At 37.0% G+C, this 20,990-nt stretch overlaps 1 protein-coding gene across 23 annotated transcripts in view; it reads left to right on the forward strand.

Moving 5' to 3' along the window:
• The window catches only part of LOC107806652 (uncharacterized), a 31,716-nt gene extending 15,358 nt beyond the window's left edge, over window positions 1-16,358 (forward strand). For 11 of the 23 annotated variants that reach the window (XM_075233028.1, XM_075233027.1, XM_075233030.1 and 8 more), the window contains 5 exons: window positions 182-257; window positions 595-756; window positions 850-922; window positions 9,961-10,022; window positions 11,045-14,154. In XM_075233028.1, the coding sequence (XP_075089129.1) occupies window positions 11,072-12,478 (1,407 nt within the window). In that variant the 5' untranslated portion in view covers window positions 182-257; window positions 595-756; window positions 850-922; window positions 9,961-10,022; window positions 11,045-11,071 and the 3' untranslated portion in view covers window positions 12,479-14,154. Of the gene's footprint in view, window positions 1-181; window positions 258-594; window positions 923-2,888; window positions 3,002-9,721; window positions 9,802-9,960; window positions 10,023-10,117; window positions 10,594-11,044; window positions 14,155-14,930 lie in introns of those variants that run through there. The other 12 variants (XM_075233040.1, XM_075233036.1, XR_012700148.1 and 9 more) reach the window with 11 other exon arrangements.
• The last annotated feature ends 4,632 nt before the right edge of the window (window positions 16,359-20,990 follow it).

A 20,990-nucleotide genomic window follows, 5' to 3' on the forward strand; every position in this document is an offset into this window, starting at 1 on the left:
TCTTTGCAACAGAAAAATACCATTAGCAAATACCATCATCCTGCTTGCAACACTCAAAATATGCCTAATTATACTTTTCAATCTATATCTACTATTACAATTTATCCAACACATACCAACTTATTATTCTTGAATTGTTTTATGGAAATAACAACTCCTACTCTTAAATTTGTTTTTGCAGATTTTTGCTTCCATTGGAAGCATATAACATTTGGAATTAAAGCTCATTTCAACTTTGTTTCCTCTACTTCTAGCAGGTAAAAATTCTTTTCCTTTTTTTTTTCCTGCAAATATGAAAAGAAAAAAAATATCAACCATGGTTAATCACCTCTTTAAGTGCATATTACCTGATTTCATCATATCCTGTAGCAGTATGTCCTAGCACCTATTCCTGGCCACCTATATGATCTTTAAACCAAAAAATAGTACTATAAAATGATAAACAACTTGTGCAGGACAATTGAGAGGAAAAAACTGAAAAAAGCTCAAACTTTTACCATCAGATGCATCTTCATGTTAAGATGAGAAAATTTCAAATCCTTTACTAGAGTCACCATTTTTGAGTTTCGAGCTGTTAGCTTATTGGTATTACAGTTGTAGCGAAGGGCATTTTGGACTTTACACCTTCCTAATGCAACGTGTCCATCAAATGCAAACCTCAACTGCTGAAACGTCACTGCATCGGTTGCACTCCTCTTGGATGCTTCTCTATTGATTTATTTCCTGGCTATGTGCTACTCCATTACATACTAGAAGGTCGGATTCTCTCACTCATGGAAGCTGCTGTTCTCCCTCTTCATTCTCAATACTTCATTTTTCCCTCTTATTTCACCATATCCATACATACAGAAGTTCCTTTGATGAAAGAGAACTCTTAAGGTGGAGAAGAAAGACAGAGAAATAGCCCCTCAAACAAAAAAAGGTAAAAATTGCTATTGTAGATTGTTCTTTTATGTATGAATTATTTCAAATAATGCTTGACTAGCTGGTTTAACAATATGAAAGTTTGGGTTCTCTTCATACTTATTAATTTCGCAATTCAACGATTATTGTGTGTTAAATATACGAGTGTGATTGAAAGCAGATAGGATTAAGGTACAGATAATGGTAGTAATTTCAGTTGTTTTAAACTCATTTTTTGAAGAGTATTCTCTTTCGATCTGGTTAGATTCTCCGGTCCAGAACTTGGAGATCTTGCTCCATCTCTTCTACAGCTCTTCAAAAAAAGGTGAGTTCGGTCTAGAATAAATGGTACACAAATTAAGCAAGCAGATGCCTACTAATTAGTACAGAATTAAACTGTCATACAAAAAGTCTGAGGTATGAACTATGTACCTATGATGTCTGATGAGTGATGATATGCCTTCTTTTTTCATGTTACTTATTTGGCTTAAATGTCTAAGTTCGTAGCCGGAAATACTTGCTTCAGATAGAGCTGAAAAAAACTATTGGTTTGGTGAGTGGAGCCATGTACTTCAGTCAGTAAGATGACCCTCTCATTCGCATATCCCCTTGTTGCTAAAATAGAAAGTTACCAAAGCCAGGTATACTAGAGGGCACTGGGTCTTATTTCGCGCCATTAAATTCTTTGTAGTTTAACGTTTGATACAAACCTCCTCCTATTATTTATATTACAAGTAGTGGACAACTGACGAGGATAAATTGTTTGATGTAGTTGTTAGACACTAGTGACAAGTAAGTATCACTGCAACTAAATTTTGCTTCTTTGTGTTCTTTCTTTCCACCATTCAGTGACATCCGATAGACTTAGTGATGCCAAGGTAGATTATTGTCCACAGAACACAAACAAAGAGACAAAGAGATGTGATTGATATAACATTGTCAACTTTTCATGGCCTCATTCTCTCATATTTCTTCTTAACACATTATATCGTAAGAATTTAGTTTGTGAAGAGATGCTTTCTTGAAATATCCATCCTATTCTAACCAAAGTAATTGAGATAATAGTAGAAGGCGGTGAAGATGTTAAAATCTCCATATAGGACATTCATTCCTACGGATTGTGCATCATTTCAAATGTTTATGTTGTCAAAATTATAGTTCCATCAAGGCACTTTGTGGGATGGAATTTAGGAAGCATGCCTTTTACTTAGAGTATATGATTAGTGACTTAAGAGTAGAAGAAGTTTTTTTTTTTTTTATGTTTACCACTAGGTGTTGATATGTGTTAGTCAGTTTTAAAAGTTAAGGCACTTACAAATGAACGAAAATATGAACACCAAGTTAGCAATAGTAAGTAACTTATTATCATTTATGCAAAATTATTCAAAAGGGTATAAGTATAAATTTTCAAGATGCCATTTTGGTACCTCTAGCCGTTAGACTATCTGTTGGGGCTTAGCTTCTTAAGGCGTCTCCATTTGCTAGCTCACCAAATGTGCACTATTTTCTGCTTATAATACTAGGATAAATTGGTATAGATTTGTCAATAGCCTAAGTGATATTAGTAATCAAGACTGAGGTTACCTTTCAAAGGCAACACTTTTAGTTCTGTCATGCTTGCCCTCTAAGAAATTTTCTGGTACTCCATGCTTTTCTCTTCTTCTTTTAAGTTGGAAAATGTTCTGTTAGTTTTTGTTTCTCTTAATGCAATCAATTAGGGCTAAAAGTACAAATGCTAGCCTTTCCTAAGCAAGCAGAATTTTAGGCCTTTCCTAAGCAAGCAGAATTTTAGGCCTTTCCAAGGCAAGCTGAAGTTAATCTTTTTGAAGCATGGTGAAGCCGAGTCTACTGCATTGTTGGAACCTGTAATGAAGCACAAACATGGATGTATATAACAAATAATTTTCTAAAATGGCATGTCAATTGCAATCAACTACTTCAATTCTCTTACTCTTTGCTTAGTTGCTCACATCTTATCTATTTAGGTACCAGAGTTTCTTCAGGCAATACAAGAAAGGTGCTTACCAACATCATGACCGTTTGTCAACATAGCATGTGTAGACAGTATTACCATGGGTGTGAATAAAATATTCATTTGGTAACCATACAATATGAGCAAATATTTTGTTCCTAAACGCACGTAGATAAATGAAGCAACATATATGTAATGTTGTCTTCAACGCATGTACTTATTCTTTTTACGATTTTATTGAATCATGCATTCAAGCAATACAAATAGAAATAACTATTTCGGCTTTTACAATATTGGGCCCGTGCTGGCACGGGCTATCACTACCTAGTAGATTATAGAAGAGCAAGTTTTTTGACATGGTTGTTTAAAGTCATTAACTTTTATTTTAGGGCGTTTTAGTCTTTTTAAGTATCTCCTTATACATTCTTTCTTTCTTTTCTACTTTTCTCTTGCCATTAGTTTCTTTCCCTTTTTTCAGTCTTATTGCAATCACTGAGTAACTTAAGCCTAGCTATACGGCGACGAGAAAGGTGATTGTTATAAAGCTGATTGAGTCGTCATGGCAAGGAATGCTTTCTTTTTTGTGGGAGGTAAATCTTTTGAAATTAGGGGAAATGGAGACAATTGGTACGAGATTATTGAGAGAAGGAGGAATTTTGTTAACAGATTAACTGTTGATAGGATCAATCTTCTGGAGGTTTGCAAATACCTTAAACTTGCTTCAATTGGGAAAGGAAATATTGTTAGAAAGTGGAAGATTGAGGATCAGTTGTATTTGTACTCTATCTTTCAAAATTTTAATGTGTATGGAATATATATCAGAATAGTTTCACAAAAAGGAAAGAAGAAGTCAACCATAATCATTCCAGAAATTGACGTTGATGCAGGATGGGCTGATGTTGCTGAGAAGATGATAAAGTTTTTGGAGAAAGAAGTAAGCCAAAACAAAAATTGCAATCAGGTGCCGCAAAAGAATGAAAGCTATGCAGAGATTGCTGAAATCAAAAGCTGGCCCAAGGATGGAGTTAAAGTAGTAGAATGTGTCAGAAAAGAACAGAATGTGATCGTCATTGACAAAAGTTCCTCGAAGTCTAGGGTGGAGTATCTGCAAAGATGCGTGGTTGGGTATTTTGGGAGTGTAAACTCGACCATTCCCAGTAAGAGTGAGGTCTTAAGGTGGGCTGAAAAATCATGGAAGATTTCGGCAGGGGTTAAAGTTAAAGAGTTAAATAGAGTCCTCTTTTTATTTGAATTTCCTTCAAGAAAGGAAGCTGAAAAAATTAAAATGGGTGGATGGTCTCTTAATCACTGCAAACTACATTTGGAATGGTGGTCGCCGGTGAGTCTGTGTCATCGAAAAAATTGGTGCCCCAATTACATCTGGATTAAAGTTCTGGGCTTCCCAACCCATCTATGGTCAGATAATATCTTTTGAACTATAGGGGAGAAGCTGGGTGGATTCATTGAAATGGATGAAGATATCAGAGAAAGAAAGCACATGAGATGGGCCAGAATCTGTGTTCGATATTCAGATGTCAGAGTACCAGCAAATATAGAATTAGTAGTGGATGATTTAGTGTGCTTGGGTTGAAAAAATTGATCGGAAAATTGTTGGAGATCGTCGGCGAGACTGGGAATATGAACAGGCAGCGCAATTATGGCAGCAGAAGAAGCCGCAGGTTCCCAATGGAGAATTTTCATTAATAGTAGGCACGCGTGGCAAACGTGACAGCTGGCATAATAAGCGAGATGTTGGAAATTTGCAAAGGGACCAAAGAATAAATGGAGATCCTCGTAGAGCAAACCCTCGAATAAATATGAAGAAGTCTGATAGCGAACATGTTGTTCTAAGTCATAATATGAAAAAGGATTTTTAAGGAAAAGGCTCATATATTGATAAAATACAGAGGCCCAAAAAAGTTGCTCAGATTTACAGGCCCATTGAGAAGCCCAATCCTGGAAATGATCATAAAATAGGAGATGTTGGACAAAAGGAGGGTCCAGTTAAAATAGGTGGTGCATCTGAATTATCTGTGGGCCCTATTAATACAAGCCCATTGAGTGTACTAAGTCCAAGTGTTCAGACAGGACTGATTATTAATCAGAAAGAACAGGAGACCCGACCCAGTTGCTCTTATAAAGTGAATATATGTCTTCCTGATCCCCGCTCTTGAGGAAAAGTGAATATATGTCTTATAAAGTGAATATATGTACAATTTGCAATTGTACCAGCAGAGTGCAGCAGTTGTCAAGAATTTTTTGAAGAGATGACAGAAAACATAGAGGGGAGTGCAACAACAAATGTACATCCAATAGAGCCAAACTTGGAGATGATTGTTCAAGAGTCTTCTAGTCCTGTAATTAATTTTTTTGATGAGGGTAAAATTCCATATAATGAAGTGGAAAATATACATGCAGTTGATTCTCCTTCTCAGATATTAATGCTTCCATGGTACGAAAATGGCCCATGCAATATCCAGGAGAGACTAAACTTCATTGATGCTTCTCGCTGGGTGAAATCGAACATGCTAAAGTTATGTCGTCAATTGGGTGTCAAGGCGGATGTTCAGGAGAATGACTTGCTGAACCTTCTCATGAGAATTGAAAGGAGTAGATTAGCAAGACCTAAGCCACAAAACAAAAGCCCATCTCCACATAAGAGGAATCAACGGGAAATAGAGGGTTTGAAGAATTTTGGGGTTAATTATGGGGATGAGCCAGAAAGCAGAGATCGAGGAAGGAAGGCCATTACAAATAGAAGATGAAGATTAAAATCTTATGCTGGAATGTCAGAGGGTTGAACGAGGCAGAAAAAAGGATGCTAGTGAAGTCACTGATAAAAAAGTGGAACACTGATATTGTTTGTTTGAGCGAGACAAAACTAAAGCAGTGCAATTGTTCTTTGATGAGGCAGGCTGGGGGAGGTAGATGGACAGACTGGTTAGAGCTTAAAGCAAGAGGAAATAGTGGTGGAATCTTACTTATGTGGGATAAAAGGAGATGGAGTTGTAATGAGAAATTGGTGGGGGAGTATTCAGCAAGTGTTTTTTTGGAAGATAAAATTCTGATTTTAAATTTTCTTTCTCTGGGGTATATGGGCCTTGTGATAGAAAGAGGAGGAAAGAACTATGGAAAGAACTTGGGGCAGTTGCAGGTTTAGAAGATTGGCCTTGGGTAGTTGGAGGCGATTTTAATATCACAAGGTTTGAGGATGAAAGAACTGGAAGGGCAAAAAATACTAGGGCTATGAGAGATTTCTCAAGGTTCATTGATGATATGGAGCTAATTGATCTTCCTTTACATGGTGGGCAGTACACATGGTTCAGAGGCAATAATGAACATTCAGCCTCAAGAATAGATAGATTTTTAATTTCAACTCAATGGGATAATTCCTCAAAGCTATTAAACAAAGCGTGCTACCTAGGGTGGAATCAGACCATTGTCCAATACTATTGGAGTGTGGGGAATGGGAGAGAAGTAAAGGGTATTTCAAGTTCGAAAATATGTGGTTTGAACATGTTAATTTTATAAGCACGGTGGAGAAATGGTGGAATTCGTATGATTTTCAAGGAAGACCAGATGTGGTTCTAGCAAAAAAGCTTAGAAAGTTAAAAGAAGATTTAAAGAAGTGGAACAAAGAAACTTTTGGGCACCTGGGAACAAGAAAAGACCAGATCTTGCATCAATTGGAGATGGAGCAACAAAATGATAATCATGATAGTAACACAGAGGTAGAAGAACCTGCTAAAAATGCATGAATAAATGAGTTGCATCACATAGCTAAGGTAGAAGAGATACAGTGGAGGCAAAAATCCAGATTTTTATGGATTAAGCAAGGGGATAAGAACACCAAATTTTTTCACAAAATAGCAAATTCAAATAGGAGATATAATTGGATTGATAAGCTAGAAATAGATGGGGACTTCACAGATGACAAAAATTTGATTAGAAACCACATACTTGAGTTCTATAAAGATCTTTTTTCAGAAAAAGAGAGCCGGAGACCTTCATGGAATTGTTCGGAACTTGCTAGCATCAGTGACCAAGAGAAAGAGTGGTTGGAGAGACCTTTTGATGAAATAGAGTTAACAAGAGTAGTTAAAATGGTAGAAGGGGATAAGGCTCCTGGTCCAGATGGCTTTAATATGTGTTTCTTCAAAAGATGCTGGCATATTGTGAAAGAAGATGTTCTGAAGACATTTGAGGTGTTTCACAGAGAAGGAGAATTTGTCAGAAATTTTAACTCAACCTTCATTGCTTTGATGCCAAAGAAGAAAGGGGCTGCCAACATCAAGGAATTCAGACCTATTAGTTTGCTTGGGAGTATATACAAGTTGATAGCTAAAGTCCTTACTGAGAGAATGAAGTTGGTGATTAACAAGTTGGTCTCTGAGAATCAGAATGCCTTTTTGAAAGGTAGACAAATTGCAGATGCATCACTGTTGGCAAATGAATGTATAGACTACTACTGGAAAAGAAAATTGCCTGGTGTGGTGTTCAAATTGGACTTAGAAAAAGCCTATGATCATGTCAATTGGCCTTGTCTGCTGAAGTTGCTGGAAAAGATGAATTTTGGGGGTAAGTGGATTCAATGGATAAAATTTTGTGTCTCCACTACAAAGTTCTCAATACTAATCAATGGTAGTCCAGTAGGTTATTTTAGTTCTCGAAGAGGTTTAAGGCAAGGAGACCCTCTGTCTTCCTACTTGTTTCTTCTAGTAATGGAGGTGTTGAGTCAGATGATTAAAACTGCTGTGAGAAGTGGATGGATAAAAGGCTTTAAAATGAAGGGTCATTCAAGAAATAGTATAGAAATTTCTCATAGTCTTTATGCTGATGATACCTTGTTGATGTGTGAGGCTGATAGAAATCAAGTGTTGCACTTGAGGGTGGTTCTGCTGGCATTTGAAGCTGTGACGGGATTAAAAATAAACCTGGCCAAGAGTTCAATGTTTTCTTTGAATGTTGACAGTGATATTAATACGTTAACTGATATCATGGGTTGCAAGGTTGAAAAGTTTCCTACTACCTATTTGGGATTGCCTTTTGGTGCAAATTCAAGGACAAATCAGTGTGGAATGGTGTAATTGACAAGTGTGAAAAAAAGTTGGCTCCTTGGAAGCAGCAATACTTATCACTTGGGGGCAGATTGACAATAGTAAACAGTGTTCTTAATGGAATACCAACCTATCTAATGTCTCTAATTCCTATACCAGCTAGTGGGGAGAAGAAAATTGATAAAATTAGGAAGAAATTTTTGTGGGAAGGTGATACAGAAAGGAGAAAATATCATTTAGTAAAGTGGAGCATTGTGACAAAACATAAGAAAGAAGGGGGTCTGGGAGTTAGAAATCTTAGAGCTCACAATCAAAACTTGCTATGCAAATGGCTATGGAGGTTAAACGATGGGATAAAAGCTCCCTGGAAAGCAGTGGTGGAGGTGATATATGGAAAAGAGGGTTTCTTTGCACCTAAAAAAGTAAAAACTCCGTATGGGGTAGCTGTTTGGAGACAGATTTGTAACCTATGGGAGAAATTTAACATGTATGTTGGCTTGAGGGTGGGCAACGGGAAAAAATCAGACTTTGGGAAGATAATTGGGATGGTTCTGGTCTGCTGAAAATTCAATTTCCCAACCTGTACAGATTGGCCAATAATCCAAAAATCCTCTTAGTTGATATATTTACTGATACAGGTTGGGACTTCCAGTTTAGAAGGAATCTCTTCGACAGAGAAATGCATGAGGTTGATATATTTATTGAGAAGATACAATCAGTGGTGTTATCGCCAGAAAAAGAAGACAGCCTACTCTGGAAAGCTAGTAAAAAGGTTTTTTTACTGTTAGTTCACTCTACAAAATACTAAATGCTACCCAGCCGGTGCAAGCACAAAAGTGGCCTTGGAAGATGGTTTGGAAGACTACAGTCCCAACAAAAGTAGCATGTTTTGGTTGGCTAGTAGCACATGAAGCATGTCTGACTCAAGAAAATTTGATGAGAAGGGGTTGGATAATGTGCAGCAGGTGTTACTTGTGTGAGAAAGCTTGTGAATCCGTGGGCCATCTTTTTTTGCATTGTGAATTTACTTGGCAGGTGTGGTCCATGTTCACGGCTAACTTTGGCATCCTTTGGGCAAGTCCTAAGAAATTCAGGAATATATTAGAGTGTTGGGAACCTGCATGTCCAGAAGCATCCTTAAAGAAGTTTTGGAGAGATATTCCTCTTAGCATAGCTTGGACGATATGGAAAGAAAGAAATAATAGGTGTTTTGAAGGCAAGAAGGAGCAGCTGCAATATGTAAAATACAGTTGTTTACATTATTTGTACTATTGGAAAGATGGAAATGTTATGAATTTTCATGATATGCTGGACATGCTAGAACGCTTAGGATTTTAATGTTTTTAAGCCAGCAGTATCCTTGTATTTTTACGGTATCAGCTTGATACTGTTTTTAATAAAATCTTCACCTTATCAAAAAAAAGTATCTCCTTATATACGTGTCGCTAGAAGTTTCCACAAACCCTACGTGTGAATTTGATTTCATTACAGCTGTCTGACAACTTGCTTTTTTCAATTCAAAGAGTATACCTTATGTTTCTACCGTCTTCTTCTTGCTCTCAAGATCTGTTGTTTTTGTTCTTTCTGCAATTAATTTTGCACATATGTTCTTTTTCCTTAATTCTTTTCCTTTTGAGTTCTCTCCATCCATTTTAGTTTTGCTATTCAATGGTTGTAGAATCCATTCATTTTCAACCTCAAATTTCATCTTTTGTATCTCCCTTTATCTCTCTTTTTTCCCTTTTACCAGAAGCTTAATAGTTTCCATTGTTGATCTTCTCTTTTTTAGAGCCTAAATGCTTCTCTATCTCAGCCCGATACTAGCACCGATCTGGCTGATAAGCCTACTTAAGAAGAAGAAAATTTTGGGTATAGCCTTACATTGCTTAATAAAGTTTGGAGTTCTTTATCTTCTTCGGTTCTCTTCCAGTGTTCCTTTTCTTCAATTTCATCTCCTCTGTTCTGCTCTTTCATGGCTTTGTCACGGTAAACTACTGCTGATTTTGTTTATCTGTGTCTGAATAACAGGAACGAGATTCGAGTTTTTGCACCATCTACATAAAGGCTTCAATTATTGGGTTTTAGCTCAGGTAATCTTCTTCAGTTTGATTCCCGTTATTCTTTTTCTGCAGTAACTCTACCCTTGTCATCAATTTCTCATTCCTGGTCTTCGTTCCTTTCATAGGATTATGAAAGGAGGATTACTGTTTGCTGTAGTGTGTAAGCATTCACTGTCTTTATTTCATCAGATACAAAACTTCAACGTTGTGATAAAATTTTTCTCTTTTGTACTTAGATTTTACTCTCTCTTCTTGCTGCTATAAGTTTTAACTCTGCCTCTAAGTCTTTTGTTCTTGGGGTCAAGGTCCTATAAAATTCATAGGTTTAGGAAGAAACCCTATCAAATAGTGATTTTATCTTTGGACCATATTTTGATTGATAATACGATATTTAAGGACCGCTAAAATCAAAGGCTTGCATTAATACAAATTCTACCCTTGAAGTAGTTTAATTCATGTTAGAAATCATTAAGTGGATAGTATAGTCAATTGGGCTCTAAGTATTCTATACAGTTCCAGCTTCTTGAGAGTTCGATTATGTGATGTGTTTAATGATTATTTTCCGCTACTGATTTAGAAAGAGTGATTTAATTAATTGTGAGTATGATTATGTTCATTGCCTTGGAGAAATCAGTTCGCATATTCCTCATATGAATGTGCTAAATGCATTAAATTCAAGTTTATAATGAAGATGTGGTTGCCCTCTTGAATGATACAAGATTGGCTCAAGGAACATGAAAAAAACCGTTCTGTACAAAGCATTGAATTTCTTTCTCTCTCTAGCTGCGATGAACAGTAGCGACGCAACAGTTCACCGGCCATAAATCCATATTCCGGCAGTGGAAATTCACCAAATTGGTCTCAAAAGAACCCCCTTCTCTTTGCGAACAATCCCCAGTTGGTTTCATCCTCAAATCAATAGCCAGTTTTTCCATATCTTAATTTTCATTTCGCGATTACTGTAGCGCGCAGAAATTTTATTAAATTCATCTGCTTCTTCACGCCAATGGAGCCTTGAAAATCTTCATGAATTAATGTGAAGTTTACTGTAGATCGCAGGATTTGTGTTTTGAGCAGCCATGGCTGCCATCGTCTCTCCCCAGCTTCCAGCTATGGGAGAGCCCAATCCAAATCGTAGTGAGCATATCCCCAACAACAAGATTCAACAAACTTACGCCTCTCAATTACTTACAAATAATTCTGCTTCAATCTCCACAAAACTGGTCTTAAAACCTGTCCAAATTGTTCATGGGGAACCTACAATTCAATTCACAATGGAGGAAAGACAAACTTTTGCTGTTGAAGAAGGATTGCATCAAGCAGTTGTGCTGAAGTTATCTCCAAGAGCGCCAGATTTGCAGGTTCTAAGAAGCTTACTGCCAAAAATACTAAGCATAAAAGGCCATTGCTTGATTGGTCATCTTGCCCCACGTCAACTACTGTTAAGATTGGATCAACCAGAGGATTTTGTCAACGCACTAGCCCGAGCAGTAAATTCTTTTTCGCACAGTGGCGAACAACATCAGTATAGGGTCTTCCCTTGGACAGTTGGATACAATCCTAAGGAAGAAACATCAAAGGCTGCAGTTTGGATTTCATTACCAAACTTGTCTCCAGAATTATTTGCTCGACAATCACTGTTGTCAATAGCTAATGCAGTGGGTAAACCAATCGCTATCGACAAAGCAACACAGGTGAAATCTCGACCTAGCACTGCTAGAGTTAAGGTTATTCTCGATCTCTTAGACAAACTGCCAACGCGTATACGTTTGCAGTATGTTGATAATGCATCTGGAAAGATTGTCGAGGTGTTTCAAGAAGTAATATATGATAACCTCCCGGGTTATTGTATCTATTGTAAACGACAAGGCCACATAGAGGAAATGTGTCGACTGCTTTTAAAGAATAAGATCGACGACGCCGAAAATTTGGTCGATGACATGTCCAGTGTTGATAAATTAAAAAGAGATGCCAGGGACTTCCTTAATGCCAAAAGATCTGGCCAGTCGGTGGACGATGTTGCAAAAGAAGTTGGCAACTGTAATGTGACTGAAACAGCTAATGGAGAATTAAATAAGGCTAATGCTGGCCAACAGAAATCTGCTGAAGGAATTTCTGATGATAATCGAACAGGATCAAAGGTTGTTAATGGTCAAGCTAACGTAATGGAAACTGTGACAGGGGCATTGCAAGATGCTACTGATCATGAAAAGCAGATTGTCAATGTAGAGGCTAAATTTCCAAATGCTCAAGCTGAAAGGGAGCAGGGATTTGAGCAGGGGACTCTGGCTCAGGGAACTGCTGTTGCACCTGTTAAACCAGTGGACAAAGCAGCAATAGAATGTGTTGAAGGTTTTGGTCAATTCAGGACCGCTTCTAAGTCCCCTTCAGTTACTGGACAGGTTAATACACAGCAGAAACAGTCTAATGTTCCGCAAGTATCAGGCCCAAAGGATGCTGTTGATCGAGGTGAGGTATCTGCATAATTTGGCAAGGACAAGGTTGGTACTGGTGCTTTGCAAGCTGCAGCTAATGCTCGAGCAACCAATGCCAAGAACCATGCAACTAATGGTTCTTTGGTCACATTAAATACCTCTGTATTTGATGTTCCATCACAATCAGTTGAAACCTACGACGACTTTGAAGGTGAAGCTGGGCAGATTTTTCTGTCAACTGGAAACAATGATGAATTTATCCAAGCAAAAGTGATCAAATCTAAATTTTGGTTACAACAACGTGAAGAGGATGACGAATACGAGGGTTGGGGTGATGGTCATGCAGGGTTTTCATCTGAAGAAGCTGATCAGGAGGTCGATCAAGAGAGTGCAGGTGAAGATCTTGACTGTCTAGCAATGGAAAAATATGATGAGGGACCAGCAGCAAGTCATAGGAGCAAATTGAACATCAACGCTCCAATATTTTTGCCCAGAAATTCTCCAAATGGAAGCTTGAAGCGAACTGCAACAACACATACAAAGCAGTTAGTCCCAGCTGAAACTGATCAAATAGCTGCTACAATAAAATCTGGGCAGCAGCATATTGTAACAGATAATCCAATCTTCGATGCAATGGAGCAGCAGCTTAATCAAAATGATCCAGTTATTAAACCTACTGCTGATTGCACATCAACAGTAACAACAATTTCTGGGAAACAACAAATTATGACAACCACTCCTACTATTACACCAGCGGAAAGAAAGCTATTGGATGCAATGGTAAGCTCAAAGCCTGCTAGCTCATTAAATCTTACTGCTTTAAGCACTGGTCGAGTGAATTATAGCAGGAACAAAATGCAAAGCATATTACAACACAAAAACAAGGCAGCGTTGGTTAATAAACAGGATGGAAACAGTGTGGTAATTCAAGAACATGTTCAAGACTTGCAAAATCAGGTGCTTGTGGGCAGAGATACATATGAAGAAGGTGAAGAAGATGATATTCTAAATCAATGCAGGGCAGAGGCAGCAAGAAAAGGTGATTTGTCACCTATGCATAACGGAAAAAATAGGAAATCTCATACAAGGAAAAATAGTTGGGACGACAAGGTTAGTGATTTTTTAAATGTTAGGCGACTCCCAATGAGAGTTGTCAAACAAAAGAAGGCCGCCCCAACTACATCTACAAAGTTCAATCGTTCAAAAACGAAATCATGAATTTTGAATACATCTTGAAGAATTGGGATTGTGATGAAAACGAGTTACAAATTGAAGAAATTACAAGTTCGGACAAGAAGGGACAACATTTTAATTCCTTCATCATTTTATTCTACCATTATATTAGTATTCTCATTTGTAATATCTTCACAGAGTATGTTATAAACTCTGTGATGATCATTGAATATTTGGTAATTTCCAGCTCTTATTTTTTACATGCATGCTAGTAGGTGAGGCTACTTAAAGCCTCAATAGGAATAGTAAGGTAAGGTTTAGCCCGGTTAGTGTTGCCTTGGTCCTATGCCTTTGGAAAATACCCTCAAGGCTATGAGATTATATGCCCTCGTGAGACTTTGCCGGCAGCTACCCCATGAATCCTCTACATGAGGCTGCCATCATAAGGCAATGTGAGGCGCAGAGGAGTGATTATATAGCCAAGGCATATGGGTAACAATACCGGTGCTATTGTCCCCCTTATTTGTATTTTTCCTAATTGTTGTATTTTTCTTTTCTCTTGTTAATAAAAAACTAGCCCTAGGCGCTTGCCTAACGGATTGCCAAAAAAAAAAATGATACAAGATTAGTTCCTAATTTTTTCTTTAAATAGACACTTGAAAGAAGAATTTTAGCCATTTTAGCATGACTTCGATAGATTGTTAATTGTTATAGTGTATAAACTCAGTCATTTGAGGCTGTCCATTTTGAATCATAAAAAAACTTCATGATTTTTTCAGATTAGGTGTATAAGTTCAGTTGATCACTTGATAACTGTGTTTTGATCCTCTCGCTAGAGAAGTTACTGCAAATATTCTAATTTAGTTTAGATGATCCTGCCGACTTCTAATGTGAACAGCTTGAATCCATGTGGCTTCAGAGCATTTTAGCAAATTTTGGTATGTATTTTCAAATTCTGATTATTTAATGATACGCCTCTACTTTGCTATTTCGTATTTGCGATGTCATTTAGAAGAGGAAGTGGACATATTATGATTAAGTTAAAAACTCAGAAACATTCCAAACTCTTAACTGGCTTTTGTTTAAAAAATTCTACCCAAATTTTGATTTAGTTGAAAGTGAATCTAAAACTTAATATCTCTGTTGTGTCTCATAGGTTGTTGATAATGTTAGTAAATACTTGCACACACATTTGCACATTGTGTTTACACTAATCATGTGAAATTTACATGATGATTTTAACGTACTTATTACACAATGACGTCTCAATTTATATATGTTTGCAAGTGCTTTAATTTCTAGTGTTAAACAAATCATATTTGCATTGCAGGTATCAGTAGGAAATAGCCTTTTTACATTCACTAGGTAGAGGTAATATCTGTGTATACACTACCCTCCCTCACTGGATATGTCGTCGTTGTTGTAGCTTTTGGTACTCTCTGTAATTAAATATACACTGTTCAAGGAGCTGAAAATAATTCAAATATAGGAAAAACAAAATTTATGAAAGAATTCTGAGCATAGAAAGTGGAGAAAACAAAAACCACAAGAATTTAAAAACTCACTGGAAGTACTGAAGCAAGAAAAAAATGAAGAGAGCAGCCAAAGAGAGAATCAGAGTGAATAGATGGAAAATTGTAGAGTTATAGTGTGCCTGAATCTGTGCATCTGTTTATTCTCTCTAACGACGAAAAATAAGTATTTTCTTTTAGTGATTCAAGAGGATGTTACAACAAGTAACGATCTTAGTCGCCACATTTGGTTGGAGGACATATAAAATGGTAGCGGAGCGATGAGAGTTTTAAAGTAAAACCACACATGCATAAAAGTAAATATACCCGTTTATCTAACTTTATTTGAGGCTTCAGTTGTTTCTGCATCAGTTTGTAGCATTTAGCTGGCCCAGTTTCCGCTTTTCTTCTTCCTTTTTCCCTTTAGTAAAGATCAATTTTTGAAAGAAAACATAGGGGAAACAGAGAAAATAACCAAGATAAAACATTGACCCTCAGTTTTTAACATCTTTTAATGGCCGTGAGGACCACAACCGAAAACTTATCAATGATGACAGAGCTTTAAATGAGAATCTCTCTTCAATCTAGATGTTTATTTGTGTGCAAATGTGAGATCTGAATTTAGCTCTTTGCACTTTTATACCTCTGCAAGATAATTTTATGCCAAATGCACATAGAAAAATCTGCTATGAGAAGGACCAAAATAAGAAAAAAGAAATTGAGTATACTATTTCCTAAATATATAGTTACTGTAAGTCTGTAACACTATTTATATTGCTTTCTAAACTGTTATCCATTTGATCACCATTGAATTGAGATTATTAAATATAATCTGATGCTTATCAGAGTGTGAGAATGCATCATGATGAAGATTTAGTAAGATTCCATCTGTTCATATTTTCTTATTTTCACAATATGAGAGACATTTTGCATGTCTAGAAGCCAAGAGCTTAACAGACTGTAACTTTATAGGAAGATGCCAACTTGGAAAAAGAGAAGTACAAAATAAAAGAAAGGTAGCAAGAAGGCCGCATAGTTTCAAACTTCCATATGCTGCTTGATGCTTGATGGACTGGGAGCGATAGATATTCACCCGATACCGTTATTATAAGAACAAAAAAATAAATATGCCTACAATATAGGAATAGTACCCTCATGGAGGTAGAGAATGTATCACTTTACAACCGCGGAATCGCGCAACATTCAAGAGTCGACATTTTGTTCATTTACGTATGTAAATAATATCCAACAATTAATATATGCTGTCCTCTTTATCCGATTTGGTGGTCATTTCCATGCGTCAATTTTTATATCTGCAATTTTATGTGAAAACAGAGAGTTTTAGTTTCTAGGCCATTGGGCCCCTATTGGCACGGGCTATCAATACCTAGTTCTAATATATAGTAATGTTTTTATAAATGTTAAATTATTTGATCGATTTGAAGTACTAGTAACATGTATGTACTGTTAAATGTTAAATATAATTTTTTGTACCTTGGCCGAACATTGATATTGATTATTAAATTGATTTAATTGTTGTGATAATCAGTTAATTTAATTCAAACCAACATAGGGTTAAGTCTAATATACTAGCTCAAAAAGTATTATACTAGAAATGTTTGAATATTTCTTCTTTACAAGGGCACAACGAAAAATTTTGTTGGGTTGTTAAATGATTATCCCTATAATTAGCTCTCAAAAGAAAAGGCGAAAAGAACAAAAGAATTGGCAACAATGATTTGATTCAAAATTTCATTTTTATTTGCATTTATCGTTATTTTAGCCTATACAATAGAATGTAGGAGTTTGGGATTTCCACTTCTCTCTTCTAATTATTCTGTCATTCAGCTTTTATACCCAACTATATAAATTTATCTGTCGGATTACCGAAAATATAGATCCTCCAAAGGCGGATACATTAAATTAAATAGTAGTAGTAGTTTTTAACCCATAATTATAAAAATACAGCCTTGTATATTGCACTCGTATTACTTAAATCCTAAATCCATCCCTTGGTTAGTTTTCCTCCCCATTTTCTAGCTCTTTCTGTTTACCAGGTAAAGTCTCTGTTTCTCTCACACTCCCAATACCGAATTAGAAATAAGTTGGGTGCGATTTCATAAAGGTAAGCTTCAATTCTGTTTGATAATCGATCATTTTCAGTGTAGTCGATCTCTGTTTCACTTGCATTTATTATTAATTGGTTGCTAAATGATTTATTGGTCTAAATGCAATTTTAAGGTTAAATTTGACATTAGGTAGGATGATTTCATGTTGATACCAATTGTTGCGGAAGCCAAATGTATATAGTGTGAATAAGTCACAACTACTATACCAAAAATTATGACAGCCACCAAATAATAAATAAGACAATAAAACAATAATAAAGGGAACACCAGAATTTACGAGGTTCGGCTAATTTTGCCTACTCCTCGGACACAACCAATATTTTATTCCACTCCAAAAATACAAGTGAAATAATACTAAAGAGAGAAGATACAAATGCCTTAAACAGATGAGAAGGCAAATGAGAGGTGTGTCTCAATCCTAAACATTAGGCCTTCTTTTATAGGGGAAAAATCCCCCCAAACTTAACTCCCAACCAATGTGGGACTTTGGCATTTTGCCAAACTTCAACAAATCTCCACCTTGGCAAAATTCCACATTTTCAATTCTCTCTCAATAACAAATTTTGGTTGTGTCTTCATCTTCAATCTTCAGTGTTCAACAATGTTGATCAAATCCAAACAATGTTGAAACTTGACCGCAGTCACCACCTTTGTCAGCATATCAGCAGGATTCTCTGTAGTATGAATTTTCTTCACCGTGACTCCACCTTCTTCTATGATTTCGCGTACGAAATGATACCGAACATCAATGTGCTTCGTCCTTGCATGATAAACTTGGTTCTTCGCTAATTGAATAGCACTTTGACTATCACAAAAAATTGTGATACCTTTTTGTTCAACACCAAGCTCCTTTAGCAATCCTTGAAGCCAAATTGCCTCTTTCACAACATCTGTAATAGCCATGTATTCTGCCTCTGTTGTAGACAAAGCAACTGTTGACTGCAAAGTAGACTTCCAACTAACTGGTGCCTTTGCAAAAGTAAACACATAACCAGTAGTTGATCTTCGTTTGTCCATATCACCCGCAAAATCTGAGTCACAATATCCAACTACAGACTGATTGTCTTCCTGCTCAAAAACTAACCCGACATCTACAGTATTATGAATATACCGTAGAATCCACTTCACAGCTTGCCAATGCTCCTTCCCTGGATTGTGCATATATCTGCTAATAACTCCAACAGCTTGTGAAATGTCAGGCCTTGTGCAAACCATTGCATACATCAAGCTACCAACAACATTTGCGTATGGTACCTTTGACATATACTTTCGTTCAACTTCATCCATTGGCGACATAGTAGTACTTAGCTTAAAATGGGAAGCAAGTGGAGTACTAACTGGCTTAGTCTTGTCATCTATGCCAAAACGTTGAAGTACTCTCTTCAAATATTCCTTTTGAGATAAACAGAGTTTCTTTGAACGTCTATCTCTAATTATCTCCATGCCAAGAATTTTCTTTGCCTCACCCAAATCCTTCATCTCGAACTCCTTCTTCAGTTGAATCTTCAACTTATCAATTTCTTCCAAATTCTTGGAAGCTATCAACATATCATCAACATATAGGAGAAGATATACAAAGGAACCATCTTTAAGCTTGTGCAAATACACACAATGATCGTATTTGCTTCTCTTGTACCCTTGCCGCAACATAAACTCGTCAAATCGCTTGTACCATTGTCTAGAAGATTGTTTCAATCCGTACAACGATTTTTCAAGTTTGCACACCATATTTTCTTTTCCAGCAACTTTGAATCCTTCTGGCTGAGTCATGTAGATTTCCTCCTCCAAGTTTCCATGTAAAAACGCAGTTTTTACATCCATCTGAACTAGTTCCAAATCCAATTGTGCTACCAAAGCCAACATAATTCTAATGGAGGAATGTTTTACAACTGGAGAAAACACTTCATTGTAATCAATTCCCTCCTTTTGAGCATATCCTTTGGCCACCAATCTTGCTTTGTAGCGAACATCTACTTGGTTAGGAAATCCTTCCTTCTTTGCAAATACCCATTTGCACCCAATTGCTTTCTTTCCCTTCGGGAGATTGGCCAATCTCCATGTATGATTCTGATGAAGGGACTGTATTTCATCATTCATGGCAATCCTCCACTTATCTTCTTCTGAACTTTGGACAGCGTCTTTATAAGTAGTAGGAACATCATCAGCTACAATTGAGGTTGCACAAGCAACCGTCTCTATGAGACGAACAAGTTTCGTTATTGTTCTTTTTGGCCTGCTGGTTGCTATTGATTCAAGTTGTTGTTGAGATTCCTGAGTTGGAATCTCCTCTACTAGCTCTCCTTCCAGAGGGTAATCTTCATTTGTTTCCTCCTCTGCTTCTTGTGTAGGAAAAATAAATTTTCCCTCAAACTCCACCTGCTTAGAAGCACCTTCATTTTGTTTGGTATCTTCTGTTACCTTATTTACCATAGCAAATTCATCAAAGGTAACATCTCTGCTGAATATTACTTTCTTTGTCATAGGACACCATAAGCGATATCCTTTGACTCCAGAAGTAATTCCCATAAAAATAGCCTTCTTTGCCCTTGGATCCAATTTTGACTCTGTCACATGATAATATGCAGTTGAGCCAAACACGTGCAAAGAGTTATAATCTACAGCAGGTTTTCCGTACCATTTTTCAAATGGTGTTTTGCCATCAATAGCAGCAGATGGTAGACGATTAATGAGGTGGCATGCATATGTAATTGCCTCAGCCCAAAATTCTTTGCCCAAGCCAGCATTGGACAACATACACCGTACCTTCTCCAGCAAGGTCCGGTTCATACGTTCTGCCACTCCATTCTGTTGTGGTGTATGTCTAACAGTGAAGTGTCGGATGATGCCATCATTTTCACAGACCTTATTGAAATGATCATTTTTGTATTCACCTCCATTGTCTGTGCGAATACACTTGATTCTCCTGCCTGTCTGATTCTCCACCATCGTCTTCCATTTGAGAAAAATTCCCAACACTTCATCTTTGCTCTTCATTGTATACACCCATACTCTTCGGGAAAAATCATCAACAAAGGTTACAAAATAGTGCTTCCCACCCAATGAAGGTGTTTTGGAAGGACCCCAAACATCAGAGTGTACATAATCCAAAATGCCTTTAGTATTATGGATCGCTGTACCAAATTTAACCCTTGTCTGTTTCCCTTTAACACAATGCTCACAAAACTCCAAGTTGCAAGCCTTTACTCCTTTTAACAATCCTTGATCTGATAGAGTTTTCAAGGATTTTCCTCCAGCATGTCCCAAGCGCATGTGCCATAGCTTGGTTTCTTCTGCCTCTTTGTCGTCACTGGATGTTACTGTCGCTGTCCCAATAACTGTACTGCCACGATAGCGGTACATATTATTATTCTTCCGATTAGCCTTCATTACCACTAGTGCACCGGAGCATACTTTCATCACTCCATTTTCTGCAATGATTTTGAACCCTTTTGATTCTAGGGCTCCCACAGAGATGAGATTCTTCTTCAAATCCGGTACATATCGAACATCTATCAATGTTCTGATCATTCCATCATGGTTCCTTAATCGTATTGAACCAATGCCATATGAGGTAAGAGGGCTGTTATCCGCTGTGTGGATGACTCCATATTCTCCTTCTTGAAATTCCATGAACCAGTCCCTGTTGGGACACATATGATAGCTACAAGCCGAGTCCATCAACCATATGTCTGATGATGTTGATGACTCTGTTGTAACTAATGAGAAGTCTGAATCATCACAATCAGCTAC

This window comes from Nicotiana tabacum, chromosome 16 (genome assembly GCF_000715075.1).
Source record: "Nicotiana tabacum cultivar K326 chromosome 16, ASM71507v2, whole genome shotgun sequence".
Classification (NCBI taxonomy): Eukaryota; Viridiplantae; Streptophyta; class Magnoliopsida; order Solanales; family Solanaceae; genus Nicotiana; species Nicotiana tabacum.